The sequence below is a fragment of the Elephantulus edwardii genome, unplaced genomic scaffold, assembly GCF_000299155.1.
Source record: "Elephantulus edwardii isolate Elephantulus edwardi_28Jun2011 unplaced genomic scaffold, EleEdw1.0 scaffold00017, whole genome shotgun sequence".
In the NCBI taxonomy this organism is placed as follows: Eukaryota; Metazoa; Chordata; class Mammalia; order Macroscelidea; family Macroscelididae; genus Elephantulus; species Elephantulus edwardii.
In genome coordinates, this window is record NW_006399767.1 from 8,590,179 (window position 1) to 8,611,213 (window position 21,035).

General features: G+C 41.8%; 1 protein-coding gene across 1 annotated transcript in view; it reads right to left on the reverse strand.

Moving 5' to 3' along the window:
- Positions 1-17,960: 17,960 nt before the first annotated feature.
- Positions 17,961-21,035, reverse strand: part of MEP1A (meprin A, alpha (PABA peptide hydrolase)) — a 40,203-nt gene continuing 37,128 nt past the window's right edge. Inside the window, exon 12 of the mRNA XM_006882127.1 lies at positions 17,961-18,117. Within this exon, the coding sequence (XP_006882189.1) occupies positions 17,961-18,117 (157 nt within the window). The remainder of the gene's footprint in view (positions 18,118-21,035) is intronic.

The following is a 21,035-nucleotide window of genomic DNA, read 5'->3' on the forward strand; positions in this document are numbered from 1 at the left end:
CTCTGTATTAAGTATTTTTTTATAAAGACATTAGTAAATGTTCTCCTATTTCAAAGCGGTTGCTAATCTTGACATTGTTAGGTGCTGTAGAGTTGAATACAACTCATTGCAACCTCTGATCTGAACCCTGTCCTGTTCTATCCTATGCCATCATCTCGGGGAAGCCCATTGCTGCAGTCTCTGTGTCAATTTATCTGGTTGAGGATCTTCCTCTCTTTCGCTAACCCTACACTTTTCCAAGTATGATGTCCTGCTCCAAGGAATAGCTTCTCCTAACAATATGCCCAAAGTATGTGAGATAAAGCATTGTCATCTTTGCTTCCAAGGATCACTCTGATTATGTTTTGTCCAAGATACATTCATTTGTTTATTTGGCAGTTCATGGGAGATTCAGTACTCTTTCCCAACATCACAGCTCAAAGGTAGCAAGTCTTTCATCATTCTTATCCACTGTCCAGCTCTCAGATGCAAAGCAAGTGATTGAAAAGACCATGGCCTGACTCAGGCACATCTTACTCTTTAAACTGATAATCAGTGCTCCTCCATAATTTGAAGAGGTCCCTGACTGCAGACTCCCCAGTGCAATACATCTCCTGATCTCCTGACTGTTGTTACCAAGGGTGCTGATTGTAGATCCATGTAAGCAGGAGTTGTTGACAGTTTCAATTTTTTTTCTCCATCTAGTATGATGTTGTCTATTGGTTCAGTGGTGAGAATCTTTGTTTTCTTGACATTGAGATGTAATCCATATTTAAGGCTGTAGTCTTTTATAATCTGAAGCAAGTTCCTCAAGTTCCTCAAGTCCTCCTCACTTTTAGCAAGCATAATGCAGGTTGTTCAGTCTTAATGCCACATTCTTCTTCACAGAGTCCATCTTCTCAAATAATTTGTTTGGATATAGACATTGAATAGGTATAGAGAGAATATACAACCCTGACACACACCTTTCTTAATTTTCAACCATGTAGTGTTCCCTTGCTCTGTTCTCACAACAGCCTCTTGGTCTAGGTCTAGGTTTCACATGAGCACAAGTGGTCTTGGATTCTCTTTCTTCTCAGTGTTAGTCATAATTTGTTATGACCCACAGAGTCAAACACCTTTGCATTGTCAATAAAGCACAGATAGGCATTCTGCTGGTTGTCTCTACTTCCAGCCAGGATTATCTGACAACAGCAATGATAGTCCTTATGTCAAGACCTCTTCTCCCCCATTTGAACCTCTGGCAGTTCCCTGTCAATGCACTGTTTCAGCTGGTTTTGGATGATTATCAGCAATTTTATTTGAATATGATAGTAATGATATCCTTAAATAATTTCAACATTCTGTTGGGTTATCTTTCTTGAGAATGGGGGAAAAAAAAACCCAAAACATGGATCTCTTCTAACTAGTGGGTGAGGCTGATGCTTTACAGATTTCCTGTCAAACTGGTGAGCACATTCAGGACTGCATCTGTCATTTGAAACATGTCATTAGATATCCCATAAATTCCTGGGGCCTTATTTTTTTTTGGGGGGGGGGTTGTTGGGTGTTGTGTTTTGGTGATTTTTTTTTTGCCAATGCCTTCAATGTAGCTTGAACTTCTCCTTTCCTTCCTTCCTTCCTTTCTTCCTTCCTTCCTTCCTTCCTTTTCTTTACAATTGGCTCTTGATCATATGGTAGTTCTTTCTAGTAAAGTGACAGTGTGTATTCCCTCCATCTTCTTTTGATGCTCTGGGACCATTCAAAATTTTGCCCATAGTATAGATATCAACAACAACAACAACAGACTCACTGTTGTCAATTTGAAATCTACTTATAATTAACCTACAAGTTTCCAAGGTTGTTAATTGCATTGAAAGATATTACCCATCATTCTCCCGCAGAGCTGCTGGTGGATTTGAACCAACAGAGAGGAGCCGCCTTTGGGACAGCAATGCAGCTCTCTGTGGACTACACCAGCTGTGCTCTTCTTAGATTCTATGGCCTTTTAAAGTTATAATTGGTATTTTAAATCATGTGTTAATATTCTCAGCCTATAGTTATGTTTCCTCCCCCTGCTTTTAATAATCCACTATCTACACAACAACAATGAGAACTTTGAAAGATTTACTTATATAAATTATATGATCTTTTGAGGTATGTTAGTTATTCCTGCTGCAGTATCAGGCTTCTCCACATCAACCAGAATCTAAGTGCATTCTCCAGACAAGAATGATCCCCTCTTCTGTTTGCCAAGCACTCGGTGCTGGGAGTTCATAGTTCAGTGGACTCACTCCTCTGACATCTTTCCTCACATCATCCATGCTCCCCCTCAGCATGTCGTGACTCAGTACATGTATCGGGTTTCAGCAGTGGTCCTCTGATAGATTATAGCTAGCAGAGACTCTCTGTGAAGTAGAATAAATTAAGGTCTGTTCTAAAATCGGTGTGTGGTTTGGTTGGAGTTCCCATAGACAGTGAAAACTAAAACTCCATGAATTATTTTAGTAGCAGAGACTGTATATTTGCAATGTGATCCTATATTTATTATATTGATTTTTGTTTTGCTGTGTGACATATTATTGCCAGCTTAGCAGCTTAAAGCAGAAACAAAATAAAAGATAAAATCTTTTGCCATTGAGTTGATTCCGACTTCTAACAGCTCAACAGGACAGGTCAGGCCAGTCCCAACACATAAGTTTTCCAAGGCTATAATCTTTATGAAAGCAGACTGCCACATCTCTCTTCCTCAAAGTAGGTAGTTTGAACCACCCACCTGCTGGTCTGCCATCTGTGTGTTCAAGCACTGCACCTACACAAAGTTCCCTTAACACAACTCACTCATTGCCATTGACTCAGTTCTGACCCGTGGCAAATCTCCATTTGTGTCTAAGGCTGTAAACCTTTTTTTTTTTCTTAGTTGCATCATTTTTAATTGGCTTTCATGCAATAGTTAATTTACATGTGTGTCATTTGTATACCTTGTTTTCCATACAATCATTCATATAGTGTCCTGTATAATTTATTACCATAGGTGTATGTATATTATTACACCATACTTTCAAGTGCCCATTGAATCTTTCTCATTCCCTCACCCTCCTCCTAATCCATCCACTAAACTCTGTAAACCTTAATGGAAAGTAACTCCCCATCACTCTGTCAAAGGAGCCTCTGATGGATTCAAACTGCTGAAGACACATGACCTTTTAGTTTGCAGTATAATATATGACTGGCTATGCCACCAGAGCTCCTTGGCATAGCTGCTTTTGTTCAATAATCAAAGTGTCACCAGGTAGGAATCAAGGTATCAACCAGGCTGTGGTGCTGTCTGAGGATTCAAGTCACTTGCTAAGCTCATTAATGGTGGTCAGAATTCTATTTCTTACCGTCATATGACAGATGTCTCTCATCAACCCGAGCCATGTGGACTTTTCACACCACGTCAGTGTGCTTCTTAAAGCCAACAGGAGAGCGCTTCTGCTGTTTCTAACCTGTCTCTGTCTCTGAGATCTTTTTGATGGCCTCACCTAACTACTCTTGGACCACTCAGGATAATATCCCTTGTGATCAAATCAAAGTCAGTGGGAGATTTTAAGTACATCTTCAAAATTTCTTTACCTTTGCCATATAAAAGGAATTTTGGTCTCACCCAGGACATTGATCCTATACAGTCAAAGCTTTACATCTTCTCCAAAACAGAGGGCATCCTCTAAGTCTGACTTACTTGAGAATGAGTTTGCTATCTCATTAGAGTGACATAGAACACCTAGAATAGAAGGCCATCATTCCTTCATTACCAAGGCTGTAAAAGGAGCAAGGGCTTCATGGAGTTGGCCACATCTGATCTCTACCAACTCCACAAAGGGGAACTGTCCCCATCAACAACATAAGCAACACAAAACCAATGAGGTCAGACATGTCCCCCCACACCTCTCTCTACTCATTCCAACATCAATCTTACTGCTTTACTCAGTCCAAAACCTGTTGCAATAGCTGCACACCACATGGAAACATATTAGGGAAATAAAAAGGCTGTAACTCAGGTTGGTAGTAGATACATTCAGTTAGGACAGCTTCTGAAATGTGACAATAGGCGTTTCAGCCTCATGGCTTTAGGCCAGAGTTACAAAGGTTTCGGTCCTGCCAATTATGGCTATCCCCCTTTGTTGTTGTCGTTGTTATGTGCCATTGAGTCACTTGCGACTCATAGCAACCCTATGTACAAGAGCTCTAAACGCTCTTCTATCCTGTGCCAACCTAGCCATCTCAAACACACTTATTCCCACCGCTCCAGTCACAGAATCGATCCATCTCATTGAAGGTCTTCTTCTCCTGAGCCGTCCCTCCACTCTGCCAAACATGATGTCCCTCTCCAAGGACCAGTCCCTCCTTGCAACATGCCCAAAATATGTCAGACGAAGCTTCAGGATCCTTGACTCCAAAGAGCCTTCTGGCTTCACCCTCTCCAGGACAAACTTGTTTGTTCTTCTAGCAGTCCATGGTATATTCAACACTCTTTTCAAGCACCACAGCTCAAAGGCGTCAATTCTCTTTCTATCAACCCTATTCACTGTCCAACTCTCCAATGCATAGCACGTAATTGCAAAGACTATAGCCTGGATCGGGTGCACCTTAGTCTCCAGTCTGATGTCGTTGCTCTCCAGTACTCTTGAGAGGTCCCTCACAGCTGACTTTCCCAATGCAATTTATCTCTTGATTTCCTGGCTGCTGTTACCAAGAGTATTGACTGTGGAGCCAAGTAAATGAAAACTGTTAACTATCTCAATCTCTTCACCATCCATACTGATGCTGCCAATTGGCCCAGTGGTGAAAATCTTTGTTTTCTTGATGTTGAGCTTCAGTCCACATAGGAGGCTGTAGTCCTTGATCTTGAACAAAAGGCTTTCAGCTCTGCCACTGAATCTGCTCAGTTTCATGGAGAGGCTAGTCAATCCCCTGCGGATAGGATAAAATGTCCTATGTGTATATTCCTACCCATTCACATGGCAAAGTCAATGGCTAGAGAAGCCATTGTGAGCAAAAATCCTCTAACACACAGGCCCTTCACTAAACTCTCTGGTCTTTGATCTGGAAAAGAGACAACATTCTTTATGAAAAACCAATACATTTTGTAAACATTCACTCAAATAATAATAAAAAAGGTAAAAAAAAAAAGGTAAAAAAAAAAAAAAAAAAAAGAGACATCATTCTTACCTCTCAAGACTGTTGTCAGACTCACATATTTTATGTGAACACATTTTGTAAATTATCAAATATTATGCAATAAGAGGGGGTTTCCATTTAGGCATGGAAGTTATTTCCTTGAAAAGCAGAAGGAGGCTGACTGCACCAAAGCTCTCAGAACCTCTGTTGATCAGAGAGAAGGTGTATTGAGATTCTAAACCTTGGATGTCTAGGGTGACATCAGAAGAAACAAAAAAGCAGGGCACCATTCATCAGTACCCTCAAGCAGATGAGGTAATACAGAACAATTATCTACTTTGAAAATTTTCTTTAAGCTAATCTTGCATGTGATATAACTTTTAAAAACAAGATTCCCCCCAAACAAACCAAAAAAAGGCCCCAGAGCAGATGTGCAGATTGAATGACTTTTAATAGTGTTTTCCACTATTAAAGGCATGCCTTCAATCAGAATTTCTTGCCTCTCAGAGAAGTGTACCATCAGGTATGACTCAGCAACAGTCTAGCATATAACAGCCCAGAGGGCATATATTATATCCCTTTTGCCCAGCAGTGTAGAGGCAACCTTCAAAGGCCTAGGTCTATCCCGTATCTCCAAGTACTTTCAGATCCCTCTGAAGATAGTGTGCCTCCTGAACATAGGCTCTAAGATAGAATTGTTGATGTCCTTGAGGAAGATGGGGGAAAGAAAGGTTCACCATTGTGGTTACTAGGCTCCCAGTAAAGCCTGTCTTGCATAATGTCTCCCCAGAATCAGAGAAGCCTGCAGCGAAGACTCTGCAGTGGTCTTTTTGTTTGCAAAGGAGACCAACAGCAGCATGATCCAAACACTCTCTGGTTTCTCTGGAGGTTCATACCAGCTCAGCCCTTATCGCAGCAGGTGCCTAGCACCAGGCCAGAATAAAAGCAAATAATTGGCACACCCGTGACTTACTCAGCTTCTCTTTGTGCTCTTATCATCAGAAATGACAGAGTAAGACAGCCATGAAATGACAGGCTCTTTCCCATTTACCAACCTTAGAAGATTAGGGTTCCACCCACACTCCAAATTACCTCACATCCTATTTGCAGGAAAGCATCCTGGAAAGAAAGATGTCTGTATTTATCATCTCGAAATCTGAGAGAGAGCTCAGGTGGTCTAGTGTGCAGGCAGTTGCATGGCTAACCCAGAAGCTGCTCCTTTCTGGTGGTTCAAATCCATCAGCAGATGGAGGGTCAGCTATGAGTCAGTTCCATCCTGAGAAGCAGTGAGAGAGAGAAGATCTCATGAGCATGGAGAGACAGAGCTCTGAAGCCTGCCCTGTACTGAGCCAGTCTCACTGACTCCAACACAGCTACCCCCATTGCCCTAGTTACTGTGTCAATCCATCTCATCCATGGTCTTCCTCTCCTGCACTGTCCCTCCACCCTTCAAATATGATGTCTCTCTCCAAGGACTGGTCCCTTCTGACCATGTGCCCAAAGTATATGAGATGGAGCCTCAAAATACTTGCGTCCAAGGAGCAAACTAGTTTCACCCTCTCCAGAACAGACCTGCTTGTTCTCCTGGCAGTCCACAGTATGTTCAGCACTCTTCTCCAGCACCACAACTCAAGGGCATTAATCCTACTTCTATCAACCTTAGTTATTGTCCAGCTCTCTGGTGCATAGCAAGTGCCCTTAACAACCAAGGGCATTTCCAAATGTGATCTTCATGGGCTGGAGGTTGGCATGGGGCCTTGGTTAGAGTGTCAAAAATGTAGATACATTCTGTCTATTTTTAATGATCCCCCCCCTTTCTACCTATAAACTTTATGGTGGAATTGCTGAACAAAAGTAATGTCCCTGTGCGAAAGTGGACCACGGATAGGGCCCAGTGAGGCCTTCTCCATTCTCATGTGCTAGAATTAGTACAAGGTAGGTTACATATTTAAAAATCTGCTGTCTACTAGCCACTGGATGAAGCCCTGATGGCACAGGAGGTTAAGTGTTGGACTCCTAACTAAAAGGCTGGCAGTTCAAACCCACCAGCTGCTCCAAAGGATAAAGATGGGCCTTTTCCTCCTGTAAAGATTTACAGCCTCAGAAACAGACAGGAAGGTCACCCTGGCTTGGAATCACCTTGACGGGAATAGTTTGTTGGTTGTTTTTGTATTTTGAGGTTTTTTGTTTTTTTTCTTTCTTTCTTTCTGAGTTTTGGTTTTGTTTTTTAATTAGGCACTAGTGGTAACGAGTTGTGCGGCCGTGGTTCAAATCCACCCGCAGTCTCCTCCCAGGCGACTTACCGCCTCTGAAAGCCTGCTGGGGGGTCAGCTAGGAGGCAGTTCCCACTCGAGGGTACACAACAACAGCCACAATCAGAACAAACCCAGGAAACAGAGGGTGGAGGGGGAAGCCTTTCCTCAGCATGAGAGGCAACAGGAACTGCCTGGGCGAGGCTCAGGGCGATCGCTGTCACAGCCACTTCGGAGACGAAAACAGCAGAGTCCATGCATGACTTTGAGAGCCCTGCCTTTTCTGGACCATTTTTCACTGGTATCTCCCACTCCTGCATTCTACCAACCACGCCAATAGTGGTGGGAAGACGTGTTTGATTCTGATTAACCGAGGAAAATTGGACATGCCTTTGCTGTTAATCTGGAACGATAAGTGTTTTCTCACGCACCGGGAACAACCCCAGGAGCTACCTCACAGCTGTCATAAGCAGAAGCAGCCAAAACAATACTGACAGAAATCTCCCGCTGGGCTAGTTAATGCAAGACAGCTGGCCTGCTGGTCCCCTGAGCATCTGCAACCCGCCGGCTTCTTCTGAAGCTTGATCGCCACCTGGCGGGTAGCAAAAGGCGGTATTATCCCTGCAGCCAACCCTCTGGTAAACTCGGGTCGGTAGAGTTGAATCCAGCCCTTATGGACCCTATAGGACAGATTGTTAACTACCCTCTACGGTTTCTGAGGCTAAGAATCTTTACAGCAAAAGATTGTTTAATCTATCTATGAAGAGAGGCTGATCGATTCAAATCATGGGGCTTTTGGTTAGCATTTCAGTTCTTAAGACAGGATGTCAGAATCAGTCAACTTTGACTCATCACAATCACCTGCATGTCAGAGTAGAAATAGAGTTTTCAGTGGTTTCTTTTTTTTTCAGATTGTCAGGTATCCCCTCACAATCTCCTGCATCTCTGGTTGGATTTGAACCTTCACCCTTTTAGGTGGCAGATGAGCGTGTTAGCTATTTGCATCATCCAGGACATTAAAGAGGTTCAGTTTAGGCTTGTAAAAAAGGGGGGGGAAATCCAAACAAAACCAAAATGGATGTCAGAAGAGATGCTGATAATCGCACTAGAGCTTAGAGAAGCCAAAACAAAGGGAAGAGATGCTGAAGTAAAAGAGCTGAACAGAAAAGTGTCAAGGACAGCTTGAGAAGACAAAGCAAAGTATCATGGGATGTGCAGAGAGCTGGAATTGGAGAACAAAAAGGGAAGAACATGTTCGGTATTTCTCAAGCTGAAAGAACTGGACAAAAAATATGAGCCTTACATTGCAATACTGAGAGAAGTTATGGACAAAATTCTGAATGATCAAGGAAGCATCAAAAGAATATGGGGGGAATACACTATGTCACTTTACCAAAAAGAATTGGCCGATATTGAAATGTTTCAGGATATACCATATGATCAAGAGCCGATTTCAAAGAAGGGACAAGTTCAAGTGTCATTGAAGCAATTGTCAAAAAATAAGGTCCAAAGAATCGATGAGATACTAATTGACATGTTTCCAGTGGCAGATGTGGCCCAGAGTGTGTTTACCAATCTGTGCCAGGAAATTTGAAGGACAACTGATGGGAAGAGATCCATATTTGTTCCCATTCTCAAGAAAGGTGATCCAACAGCATGTGAAAATTATAAAAAATATCATTAATATTACATGCAAGCAAAATGCTGCTGAAGATCATTCCAAAATATCTAGAACAGGACATAGACAAGGAACTGCCAAAAGTTCAAGCTGGATTCAGAAGCGGTCATGGCACCAGCAATATATCAGATGGATCCTGGCTAAGAACAGACAATACCAGAAGAATGTCTATTTGTGCTTTATTGACTACGCAAGGACTGGATGGATTATAATGAGAATCTCAGAGCACTTACTTGTTCTTATGCAAAACCTAAGGATACACCAAGGAGCTGTTGTGTGAATAGAGTAAGGGAATACTCCATGGTTTAAAATTTTAAAAAGTGTGCATCAGGGTTGTGTCTTTTCTCCATATCTATTCAATCTGTATGCTAAGTTAATTATTTGAGAATCTGGACATTATGAAGAAGAATATGGCATTAGGATTGGAGGAAGACTGGGCAATAACCTGGGTTATGCAGATGACACAATCTCGTGTGCTAAAAGTGAAGAGAACTTGAAGCACCTGCTGCAGAAGATCAAACACTATAGCCTTCAATTGAGACTGCATCTTAATATCAAGGAAACAAAAATTCTTACCACTGGACAGATAGGCGGTATCATTATAGATGTATATAAAAAAAGATCAAGACCATTAATGACTTCATCTTACTTGGATCCACAATCAATAGACTTGGTACCAACAGTCAGGAAAGCAGGAGATGTATTGCACTGGGAAAGTCTGCATTCAGGGACCTCTCCAAATCACAGAGGAGCAATGATGTTAATTTGAGGACTAAGGTGTGTCTGATTCAGGCCATGGTCTTTTCAATCACTTACTATGCCTCTGAGAGCTAGACAAAAATGACAGAAGAAAAACTGATGCCTATCAGCTGTGTTGGAGAAGAGTACTGACCATCCTGTGGAAGGCTAAAAGAACAAACTTCTCCATTTGTCTTAGAGAAGGTGAAGCCAGAGTGTTCCTTGGAGGCAAGGATGGTGAAGCTTCCTAAAGCATAACTTGGGCATGTTGCTAGGTGAGGCTATTCCTTGGAGAAAGACATGATGCTTGGAAACATGGAAGCATAGCTGAGAAAGAAGAAGACCCTCAGCTAGGCGGATTGACACTGTAACAATGGGCTTGAGCATGTGAAGATGGTACAGGATAAGACAGGGATCAGAGCTGTTGTTCACAGGATCTCTATGAGTCATACTCAGCTTGACGGCCCTTAACAACAACAGTTTAGACTTATAGTGACTTGCTTGTTGAGGCAAAGTTGGAAGTCACTATTGTTGGAGACTATTAATAAAGGAACATTGAACCAAAACCTGTTGTATGATGATGTTGTTGTTGTTGTGTGCCTTTGAGTTGGAACTGACCCATAGCTGACCCTCCAGTGGATTTTCAGAGGCAGTAAATCACATAGGAGGAGATTGCCCATTCCTCTTCTGTGGAGCAGATAATCTGAACCACATGCCTTTGGGATTGCAGCTTAGCTTGCTACCACTCGGCCACCAGAGCTCCACTTGGGATAAAATAATCATTCTTACTCTGCATCTCCTAAGCTTTTAATATGATTCTCAAAAGGAATGTAAGCTAAGTGGAGAGGATTGTTCCATACACATAGTTTCAATGCACATAATAAACTTACTAACTGGTGCATACTTCTGAAAGAACATTAGTGGCATGGTGCATTAAGTGTTTGGCTGGTAATCTAAAGGTTTGCTGTTAAAAACTACCAGCTGTCCCAAAGGAGGAACATGTAGCAGTTTGCTCTCATACAGAATTACAGCCTTGGGAACCATCTGGGGCAATTCCACTCAGTGGAATCAGTCCCACAGATCTGTTTAGACTCAGAGTTGACTCAATGGCTTATGTTAGGTGCCTTTGAGTCAGAATCGACTCATAGCCGATTCTCCAGAGGGTCAAAACTGACTCACAGCTGCCCTTCCATGGGATTTTCAGAAGCTCTAAATCTCATGGCAAGCGAAAGTTCATGTTTCCCAAGAAGCAAGTAGTGGATTCGAACCTCCTGCCTTTGGGTTGGCAGCACAATGACTTATCCGTTGGATGGTTGTTATGTGCTGTCAAGTCAGAAGTGACTTCTAGCTGACCCTTCATGGGCTTTCAGAGGCAGCAACTTACACAGGAGGTGATTGCCCATCTTCCTCCCATGCAGCTGCTGGTGGTGCTGACTGTGTGCCTTTGGAGTGGCAGCACAACTCCATACGACTAAACCACCAGGGCTCCTACTAGATTGTCTTGGCAAATTTCTGAGATTTTCCAGCTTGAACCACTTCTTGTTTTCAATTCTTTTCCTCTTTTCACTGACTGCATCTTCATTATGGAATGAAAGACAGCTCCAGAAATCACCTACTCCACATTAGGCCCTTTCCAGACAGAGCTCTGATAAGAAGTTTGCAGAAGAAAAATAGGTCCCTTCCATGTTTTACAGAACCTCAACACTGTGTCATCTATGCAGGTGTGAAGAGATTAACTAGGACGGTCTCATTCTGTGTCCCAAACCATCAGTCAGAACCTACTGCTGGGCTGGATTTCCATTCTCAGTTCATGAAGCTGCTCCAGGTCTGTCTGACACCCAGCCAGCAGTGAAGGCCAATGGTGTTATTTTTTATTCCAGCCTCTGGGCACATGTTGAAGAGGATGCTGCTGTCGGGCAGCCAAAGTGTGGTCCCTGCAGGCCAGGAGAAATAAACAGGGCCAGCTGTCCCGGCAAGGCTGGTTGCCTGCGCAGCCAGACAAGCTGACCTGTCCTTGTGTAATGAAATTACTAACTATGGGAGAACATCTATGCCTTATTATGGATTTCATTATATCCCCTAAATTTGTGGAAAAGATCATCAGCTACTCATATACAAGTTCAAACTGAAGCTAAAGTAAATGAAATCAAATCCACAAGAACCAAAGTTTGACATTGAGTCTATCATTCCTAAATTTAAAGACTATCTCAAGAATACATTTGAGGCCTTAGATACTAATGAGCAAAGATCAGATGAGCTGTAGGAGGATATCAAGAATATCATTCATGAAGAATGCAAAAGTTCATTACAAAAAAGAGGAGGAAGGAAAGCCCAGATGGATGTCAGAAGAGACTCTGAATATTGACCTAGTGCACCAAGAAGCCAAAGCAATGGGAAGAAAGCAAGATGTTAAGGAGCTAAACAAAACATTTCAAAGGGCAGATCAGGAAGACAAAACAAAGTATTATGATGAAATGTGCAAAGATCTTGAGTAGGAAAATCAAAAGGGACAAACTAATTCAGCATTTCTTAAGCTGAAGAAACTGAAGAGTAAATTCAAGCTTTGAGTTGCAATACTTAAGGATGCTTTGGACAGAATGTTGAATGACTCAAGAAGCATCAAAAGAAGATGGAGGGAGTACACAAAGTCACTACAACAAAAAAGAATTGGTTGACAAAGAAGAATTTCATGGAACAACATATGATCATGAGCCAATGGTGATTCAGGAGTCAGTTCAAGCAGCTCTGAAGGAATTGGCAAAAAAGGCCCCAAGAACTGATGGCATACCAATTAACATATTTCAACAGATGCTGGCCTGGACAAGATCACCCAGTTATACCAAGAAATCTAGAGGACAACTTAACCTGGCTGACTAACTGGAAGTGATCCATAGTTATTCTCATTCCAAAAAATGGGAATAAATATGGATCTGACAGTGTGGAAATTATTGAACAATGTTAATATCATATGCAAGCATATCCTAAAATTAAAAATCCTACTAAAAATTCTCCAAAAATGGCTCAAACGGTATATTAACAGAGAACTGCCAAATGTGCAGACTGGGTTTAGAAGAGGCTGTGACATAAGGGACACTATAGCCAATGTTAGATGGATCTCAGAGCATATTAGAGGAATGTCTATCTGTGTTTCATTATGCAAAGGCACTTGACTGTGTGAATCACAACAAATTGTAGCTAACTCTGAGAAGAATGGGAATCCCAAAACACTTGATTGTGCTTATGCGAAACCTATACTTGGAACAAGAGGCAGTTGTCAGAACTGAGCAAGGAAGTACTACATGGTTCAAAATCAGAGAAGGTTTATGACAAGGATGTATTTTATCTCCATACCTTTCAATCTATACATGGGAGGCTGGGCTCTATAAGGAGGAATGTGGCATCAGGATTGTAGGAAGACTCAAAAACAACTTGTGTTATGCACATGACACAAAGTCGTTGCTAAAACTAAGGAGGACCTGAGGCATTTGCTGCAAAATGTCAAGGACTGCAGCCTTCAATATGGATTGAAGCTCAACATCAAGAAAACCAAGATTCTCAACAAATGCTGGTAAGGGTGTGCAGAAACTGGAACCCTTATTCACTGTCGGTAGGAGTGTAAAATGGTGCAACCACTATGGAAGGCTGTATGGCACTTTCTCAAAAAGTTGCAAATATAAATACCATTTGACCCAGCAATTCCACTACTAGGAATATACCCTAAAGAAACCATAACTGCCACCCAGAAAGATATATGCACACCCATGTTTATTGCGGCTTTGTTCACAATAGCAAAGAGTTAAAAACAACCTAAGTGCCCATCAACAAATGAATGGGTAGAGAAGCTGTGATATATTCACACAATGGAATACAATGCTGCATTGAAAAACAAGGAACTCATGCAATATTATTCAAAATGGGTGACCCTGGAGGACATTATGTTGCGTGAAATATCTCAATCACAAAAGGACAAATACTGCATGGTGCCACTGTTCTAGAATGGGACTGACATCAGGGTTGGGGTGAGACTGAAAAAAATTGGATAAATTATGTACACTGCATTGAAACAAATGAGGAAGAGAACAGATTAAAATCTGCATATGTTTGGGTATTATGGTTAAGACAAGAGTCCAGAATGAAGGTTGCATAGTGGAGTGTACTCAGGGGTGGGATGGGGACTGTATACCAATGAAAGAATTTTTCTTTTACTTTTCAAGAGAAGAGCGAACTGGGGGAAGAGGGGTGGGCAGGGAGAAAAATGCAACAATGAATGAATGGAAATCCAAAATCTATGTAAACATTCATTAAAATTAATAAAAAAAGAAAACAAAGATTCCCAACACTGGGCCAACTGACAGCACTGTGATAGATGGAGAAGAGATTAAGATTGTTAAACAGAAATGTTTTGGAGAAGATGCAGCCAGAGTGCTCCTTGAAGGCAAAGATCACAAAGCTTCATCTCATATACGTTGAGCATGTTATTGGGAGGGGCTATTCCTTGGAGAGGGACAGGGAGGCTGGAGGGGTGGCAAAGGAGAAAAATACCCTCAAAGAGTGAATTGACACAATGACTGCAGGAATGGGATCAAATGTGTCAAAGATTGTAAGGTTGGCACAGGATAGGACAAGTTTCAGATCTTTTGTTCATAGGGTCACTATGAATTGTACTTGACTTGATGGCACCTAACAACAACAACAAAAACAACAGCCAACATTTATTGAGCTTCTACCATGCGACAAGAACTCCTGGCCCTCATGCTCAGAGTAATTTCCAAACATTAAAACCAAATCCAGGGGAGCTCTGGTGGCCTAGTGGCAAGAAGCTGCACTGCAATCCCAGAGGCGCACAGTTCGAATCCACCAGATGCTCTGCCGAGGAAGGAGGGACAATCTCCTCCTGTATCAGTCAGATCTGATTTGACGGTACACGCACACACACAAATAATAAAATAAAAAAAATTTTTTAAAAAAAAACAAATCCACTCCCACCGAGCTGATTCTGACTCATGGTGATGCTCCAGGAGGTTTCCAAGGCTGTAAATCTTTACAAGGGAAGACTGTCATCTTTCTCCCAAGGAATGACTGATGGATTCATATCAGAGATAAAGTCTAACTATCTTCTCACCAAACCAAACCAAACCCATTACTATCACATCTATTCCAACTCACAATGACTCTACACGATAGCATTGAACTATGTTCTAGGGATTCCAATAACTATGACCTTGCTCTGTATATAGACCCTCATGTGCTTCTTACATACAACATCTGATGTGGTTCAACCACCAAACCTTTGGGTTAGCATCAAAGTGCATAAACACTGTGCCACCAGGCCTCTTACTCACAGATAAAACACTCATTGCTGTCAAGTCAGAAGCAATCAATAGCTGACCTTCCAGTGAGCTTTTCTAGTCTGTAAATCGCACAGGAAGAGATTGTCCACCTTCCTCCAGCAGAACAGCTGGTAGACTCAAACCATGTACCTTTGGGTTGGCAGCACAACCCCACTAGGCCACCAGAGCGCACAGGTTATGAGTAACTAATTTCTAGTTGTAGATCAAAACTCTATGTTATTTTTTAAATTCATGCACCTTTTACCACACAGCAATCCATGTGGTTAAAAAATGCTGTCTCGGTTTGGGACTGGAGGTTGGGCTAGATCTAAACGAGACTGAGAGTCTCTTCATTTTAATTAAACACAAAGAAAAGAGCTGGAACCAGAACTGGTAAAAGCATCTTAGTCTCACTTCTAAGTGAGACACTGAGCATGTCCTTGTTGAGAGAAAGCCTCTCTCCAGATTTTACTGTGTGGCCGAACGTGAATCCTGGTGAGAAAAACAGCTGGCTTTCATTTCTACCATTGACCCCAGGTATGAGAACGGGCTAGTGGGTTCTCAAGTAGCCTGAAAACGTTAGTGGCAATATTTGCATACATTTTCAACTCTATAAAACGTGTCCGTGCCCATCATTCTGCTTTACTACTCTAGAACCCTGTAAGGCAGGGTGGGAAGGAGCTAAGTCAGCTAGTAAATCCACTTGACAGAGGAGGAGCTTAGGTGCTGACTGTGGAGGAGGGGACTCCAGCTGCCTTTCCCCTTCATCTGTGAATCACACCAGCCTGCAGCCAGAACACCTCCACCTCATTGAGATGGTTTGGCACAGTGAATATAATGAGCTTAAGCAGATCAGAGATGATGATAAAGGTGCAATATACTGAACTAATGTTCATAGAGTCACAATGAGTCATAGTTGACTAAATGGCACCTAATGACAAGAACGCAAATGATTTACACTGGGAATCCCCAAAAAAATCGTGCAAATCACTTTATTGCAGGGATTTGGAACCAAGCCTGCCTGCCTTTCTGAGATGTGCCTGTACTTGGAAGTCTGATTAGCTAAGGCCCAGTTACTCAAGCTCCTCTAGTCATTTTCTCTTTTGAAATGTCTACTAGAGTTGGCTCTTTGCTCAGCTTATGCTGATTGGGGATGAGTGTTTCAGCTGCCTTTTCCGTTGATCTAGACTGGAACACTCTTTCCCCTACAGACTTAAATTCTTAGGAAGTGTGGAAAGAAAATGAAGCAGAGACAAGGCTGAAGGAGCTCGGTAGAGTGGAGGGACTACCAACTTAGAGAGACTGCCCTTGGGTGCTCAATACTCCCCCTTCACAATATGTTAATCTGATCTTTACCATAAAAATGCTTCCTTAAACGTTTTATATATTAGTGTGTTAATAGTTGTACACATTAGTAAAATAAACTTTTAAAAAACATTTTATTTGAATGAAAGATTGCAAAACAGATTATATTCTAATAAACACTTGTGCTGTTTGACATTCATTACAATAATCCCATTGAATATCACTATCTCTCTGTAGTTCTAATTCCCACTCATCGCTCCAGCCTCTCCTTTCCTATCTTCTGAGTTTCGTCTTTGGACTCATGCTGCACTTTTGATGCTGTGTGATAGTGTTCTAAGTGTTGAGTTCTTGTATATCTTACAGAAAGACTAGTTTTTTGGCTGTAATTTGTACCCACTAGGATAGGCTCAATTCTAGGTTCAAAGGGCATATAAGGGTCAGAGTCTCAGGAATTCTATCAATCTTTATCAGACAGATAAGCTTGCCCATTACTGTGATTCTGAGTTCTGTTCTATTTTCATCTCCAACTGGACTCAAGACCCTTCACTGTGATCCTTTCGGAGTGGTCAGGAGTGGTGACTGGGCACCACCTGGTTCCTCTGGTCTGAGGATGGTGGAAGCTGAGGATTTTGACATCTGTTGCTGCTATAAATTAATTGTTTCCATAAGTCTTTGTTTCCTTTCATTTTTCTTTGCTCCAGACAAGGAGAAACCAATGGGTGTACTTTTTTAGATGGCAAGTCCCCACTTGCTCCCCACCAATATAGAGTGTAGAGCATTGTCCTTGTGGACTGAGTGCCATGCCAGTTGACCTTGGTGTCCCCCAATATAATTGGAAAATATATTTTACAGCTTGAAAAGATCAAAGAAATGGCCCCACTCCCACCCCACATCAAGCACACACAATTCACATATAATGTTGCACACATCATGCTATGGAGCCCTGTGCTCAGAGCAAAACTTATCTAGAATCTTCTCACATACATGATCTTAAAGAGAAAAAATATCATTTTGTCTCAGTGGAAAAGTGATAAAGGGATATTTTATTCTGATACAACAGATATTTAGATTGTATCATATGTCTTTATCTGTTGTAGAAATGAGAGTTGAAGAATTCACATTCACTCATCCAACAAACAGTTACTGAGTTCTTGTAATGTGCCAACCAGGCACATAAAGGTGGTATGGCCCTGCCCCACTGGAGCTTATGGTCTATGGGAATGGCCACAATTAAATGACATAACCAGTTAGAGTGTTCAGCACTGCTCTCAAGTGTACTAGATACTTTAGGAGCACATGGCGGGGTAACAGAACCATACAAGCATGTGTTGGAGTGGTGGGAGGAAGTCAGAGGTGGGATGTGTGGTGATAGACTATGAATTACACAAGAGGCTACAGGTCTTAGTCTTCAGAGGGCCTTATCAGACAATGAAAAGTGTGTGAAAACTACCCAGCCTGAGTCGTGCATGAGGAAGGAAGATCTGAGGCGCCTCTGCAGCCAGGCTGTCATCAGCAGATGCTACCTTGACCAGGCAGTCACTGCCGTGACCTTTGGGAAAAGATGGAGAGGATGGTGAAGGTCAAGATGATAGCACCAGCCACGCCTCCAATCATCAGGCCCACAGTGTTGCCGTGTACCTGCCTGGCCTGGCAGAGCTCCCCAGTGTAGGCGAAGGCTTGTCTGGAGATGCACCTGGGGAAACAAGATGCATGGACGAGTGTAGGAACCAACAGGTGTGTCCTGACAACCCCATCGCTATGGCAACAGAGTTGTCTGTGTTCAGCTCCTTAGAAGGGCTCCGTGTGCATCAACTTAATCCTCAACAACCCTCTGAAGACACAGATTATAATTGGTCCATTATTATCATCCTCATTTCACAGAAAGTTGAAATAACTTGTTTAAGGTCCCATGCTGAGTTAGCAGCTCATAACTGAGGTTTTTAGCAGGTCTGGGGATTTCAGTTACCAGCTGTGAAATCCAGGAGGAAGGTATGGGAAAATAGATTTGACACTTCTGGCTCACTGGTTTATGGAGAGCTTGAAAGTTTTCTGGGCAAAATCAATGGAAATCGAATGTTACTATGAGGGGAAGCACACCACCACCCATGAAGATCAAGTATGAGGCCAATGTACATATCAGTGGGCACACAGCCCAGATATATAATTTTCAGAATGTTGTTTAGTATAGAGATCAAACTCATCTCAGAACAGAGTTGTTAAGGATAATGTTTCATTTCTTCATAAAAACTCTAGTCTCTCTTTCAAATAATGCTTTTATCCTATTCTCTACTCTCAGGAGAATGGAGTGTTCAGATGTCAAGGAGTTCTTTCATTAATCCTGGAGTACTTTTGCTTTTAAAGATCTCATCTCTTACCTGAGAATCATTTTCTTAAAAATTAGTGGGAATTGACATGTGTTGAAATTTATTTTATTTTTTTTTTGGAATGTGTTAAAATTTTTATGACTCAGTTCAAGTAAAAATCCATGCTGCTCGGTCTATTCAAATTCAATGTTCCTAAAGGAGTTTTCCAAGTGGTATAAACCTGCATTGTAATCCAGCAAGCATGTAGTTCAAATCCACCAGCTGCTCCATAGGAGAAGGATGGGCAATCTCCTCCTGTGTGATTAACTGCCTCTAAAAACCTGCTGGAGGGTCAGTTATGGGTCAGTTCCAACTTGATGGTACAAAAACAACATGGGGAGGCCACAGCTGTAATCTTTATAGAAGCAGACTGTCCACCTTTGTCCTACAGAACAACTGGTGGGTTTGAATCTCTAATCTGTTGTTTGGTAGACAATCACTTTTTTAACCACTGCACCACAAGGTCTGTTTTTTCACCGACTCGGTTACCCCAAATATAAAACATTCCCTAGTGTTGTATTGTTGTGGTGTTGTTATAAGCTGTCGAGTTGAAATCAACCCTCCAGGAGAGGGTTGTTCTCAGAGGCTGTAAATTACATGAGAGACATCATTCCCCTGTGGAGAAGCGAGCAGATTCAAACCATGTGCCTTTGGGTTGGCAGAGCAATCCTATATGGGCACTGTTGCTTTAGAACTTATACTTTAAATTCCAAGCTTCAGGTGTGTGGGAAAGGAACAATTCTGGTGGTTAGAAGTTGGCAGGAGAGACCTAGTGCATAATGTGACCAAAAGTTCAGTCAAACCAGTCTACCAGCTGCTGTAGGGAAATAAAGGTATCCAGTCTCTTCCCATAAAAGTTTACAGCCTCCGAAACCCAAGGGAGCATTGCTGAGTCAGAATCAATGCAGTAACAGTGGTTTAGTTTGGAGAAGTCAACATAAAATGACTGTTCGGCTCTTCCCATAGTCTGGGGAAGATGAAGCCAGATGTGGTCCATACTGAAAGTTGGTGGCCAAAGACTAATCAAACAGAGACTAAGATCCATAGCTCCAGAGTCCTCGAAAAACCAAGGTGGACATTGTCCAGTAAAAAAGTCCAGGCTCCTCAGATGGAGTGATTCCAGGAGGGGAGCAGGGACAATACCAACTGAGCTTCGAGCACCTGATGGGGTCAGAAAGTAAGAATCTGCTCATGATAAAAGGATGACTGCATGCTGAAAGGGCCCCAGAGCCAACCTGAAAGAGTTCCGAGAGCTCACAAAAATCAAGGATTTGAGTGACAAAATTAATGATGACGTTATCAAGTATAGCTCATAAAATAAAATAAAAAGTTATATTTTATTCATGTTAAGGGGTCATTATTATTGTGTGCTATTGAGTCAGAATCAACCCATATCTACCAGTCCCGAGGGTTTTTAGAGAGAGTAAATGGCACCAGAGGAGATTGTCCATCCTTCTCCTATGTTACAGCTGATAGATTAAAACTATATGCTTTTGCTGTTGCAAAACCTTCTTGGCTACCAGGGCTCCCTAATGGGTCCTACGTGATATAAATAATTGGATAATATAAAATATGTAAATGAGGAGAGAGAACTGTTCTTCTTTAATGAATTATAAATAATGAACTTTCAGGGTGAGATAGAGATAGAATTAATCATTAGACGATTACAGTGATGGCAGTGATTCTTACTATTCTTAAATATAGAATTCATATTAACGGTGTGATAGAACTACTTAAAAAACAATAATCAATAACTAATAATGACACTTCAAGTCAGTGAGACTTTAAGCTTGTTCCCGAGTCCCAATGTGACACTGTGAGTCCCGGCATGTACTGAAATCTCCAGTTTTGCAGCACTGAAATTAGAAATTCCCACGACTTTCAAGATGTTGGCAATGCTTCAATGGGACTAAGGGATAAAGTCCAAGAAAGAGAAATCTGAGATCCCTCTGACCTGAAAGGACAACTAACTTACTCCAAAAATATAAGCCACCCAACTTGGCTGCATACTTGTAGGGCCAAGGAAGGCCCTAGAGAATTCAGTCTATTTCACCCTCTGAGAATCATTTCCCTAACTTGTTAGCAGTGCCATTTTTTTTTATTAACTGACAAAAAAAATTGTTAAAAAATTTATTATGGCAGAATATTTATAACAAAACATCTGCCATTTCAACCATTTCTGCAACACAATTCAGTGGTAGATAATAAGAACTCTACCCTTTACTAGCATGAGCTTAACACTCAGTCC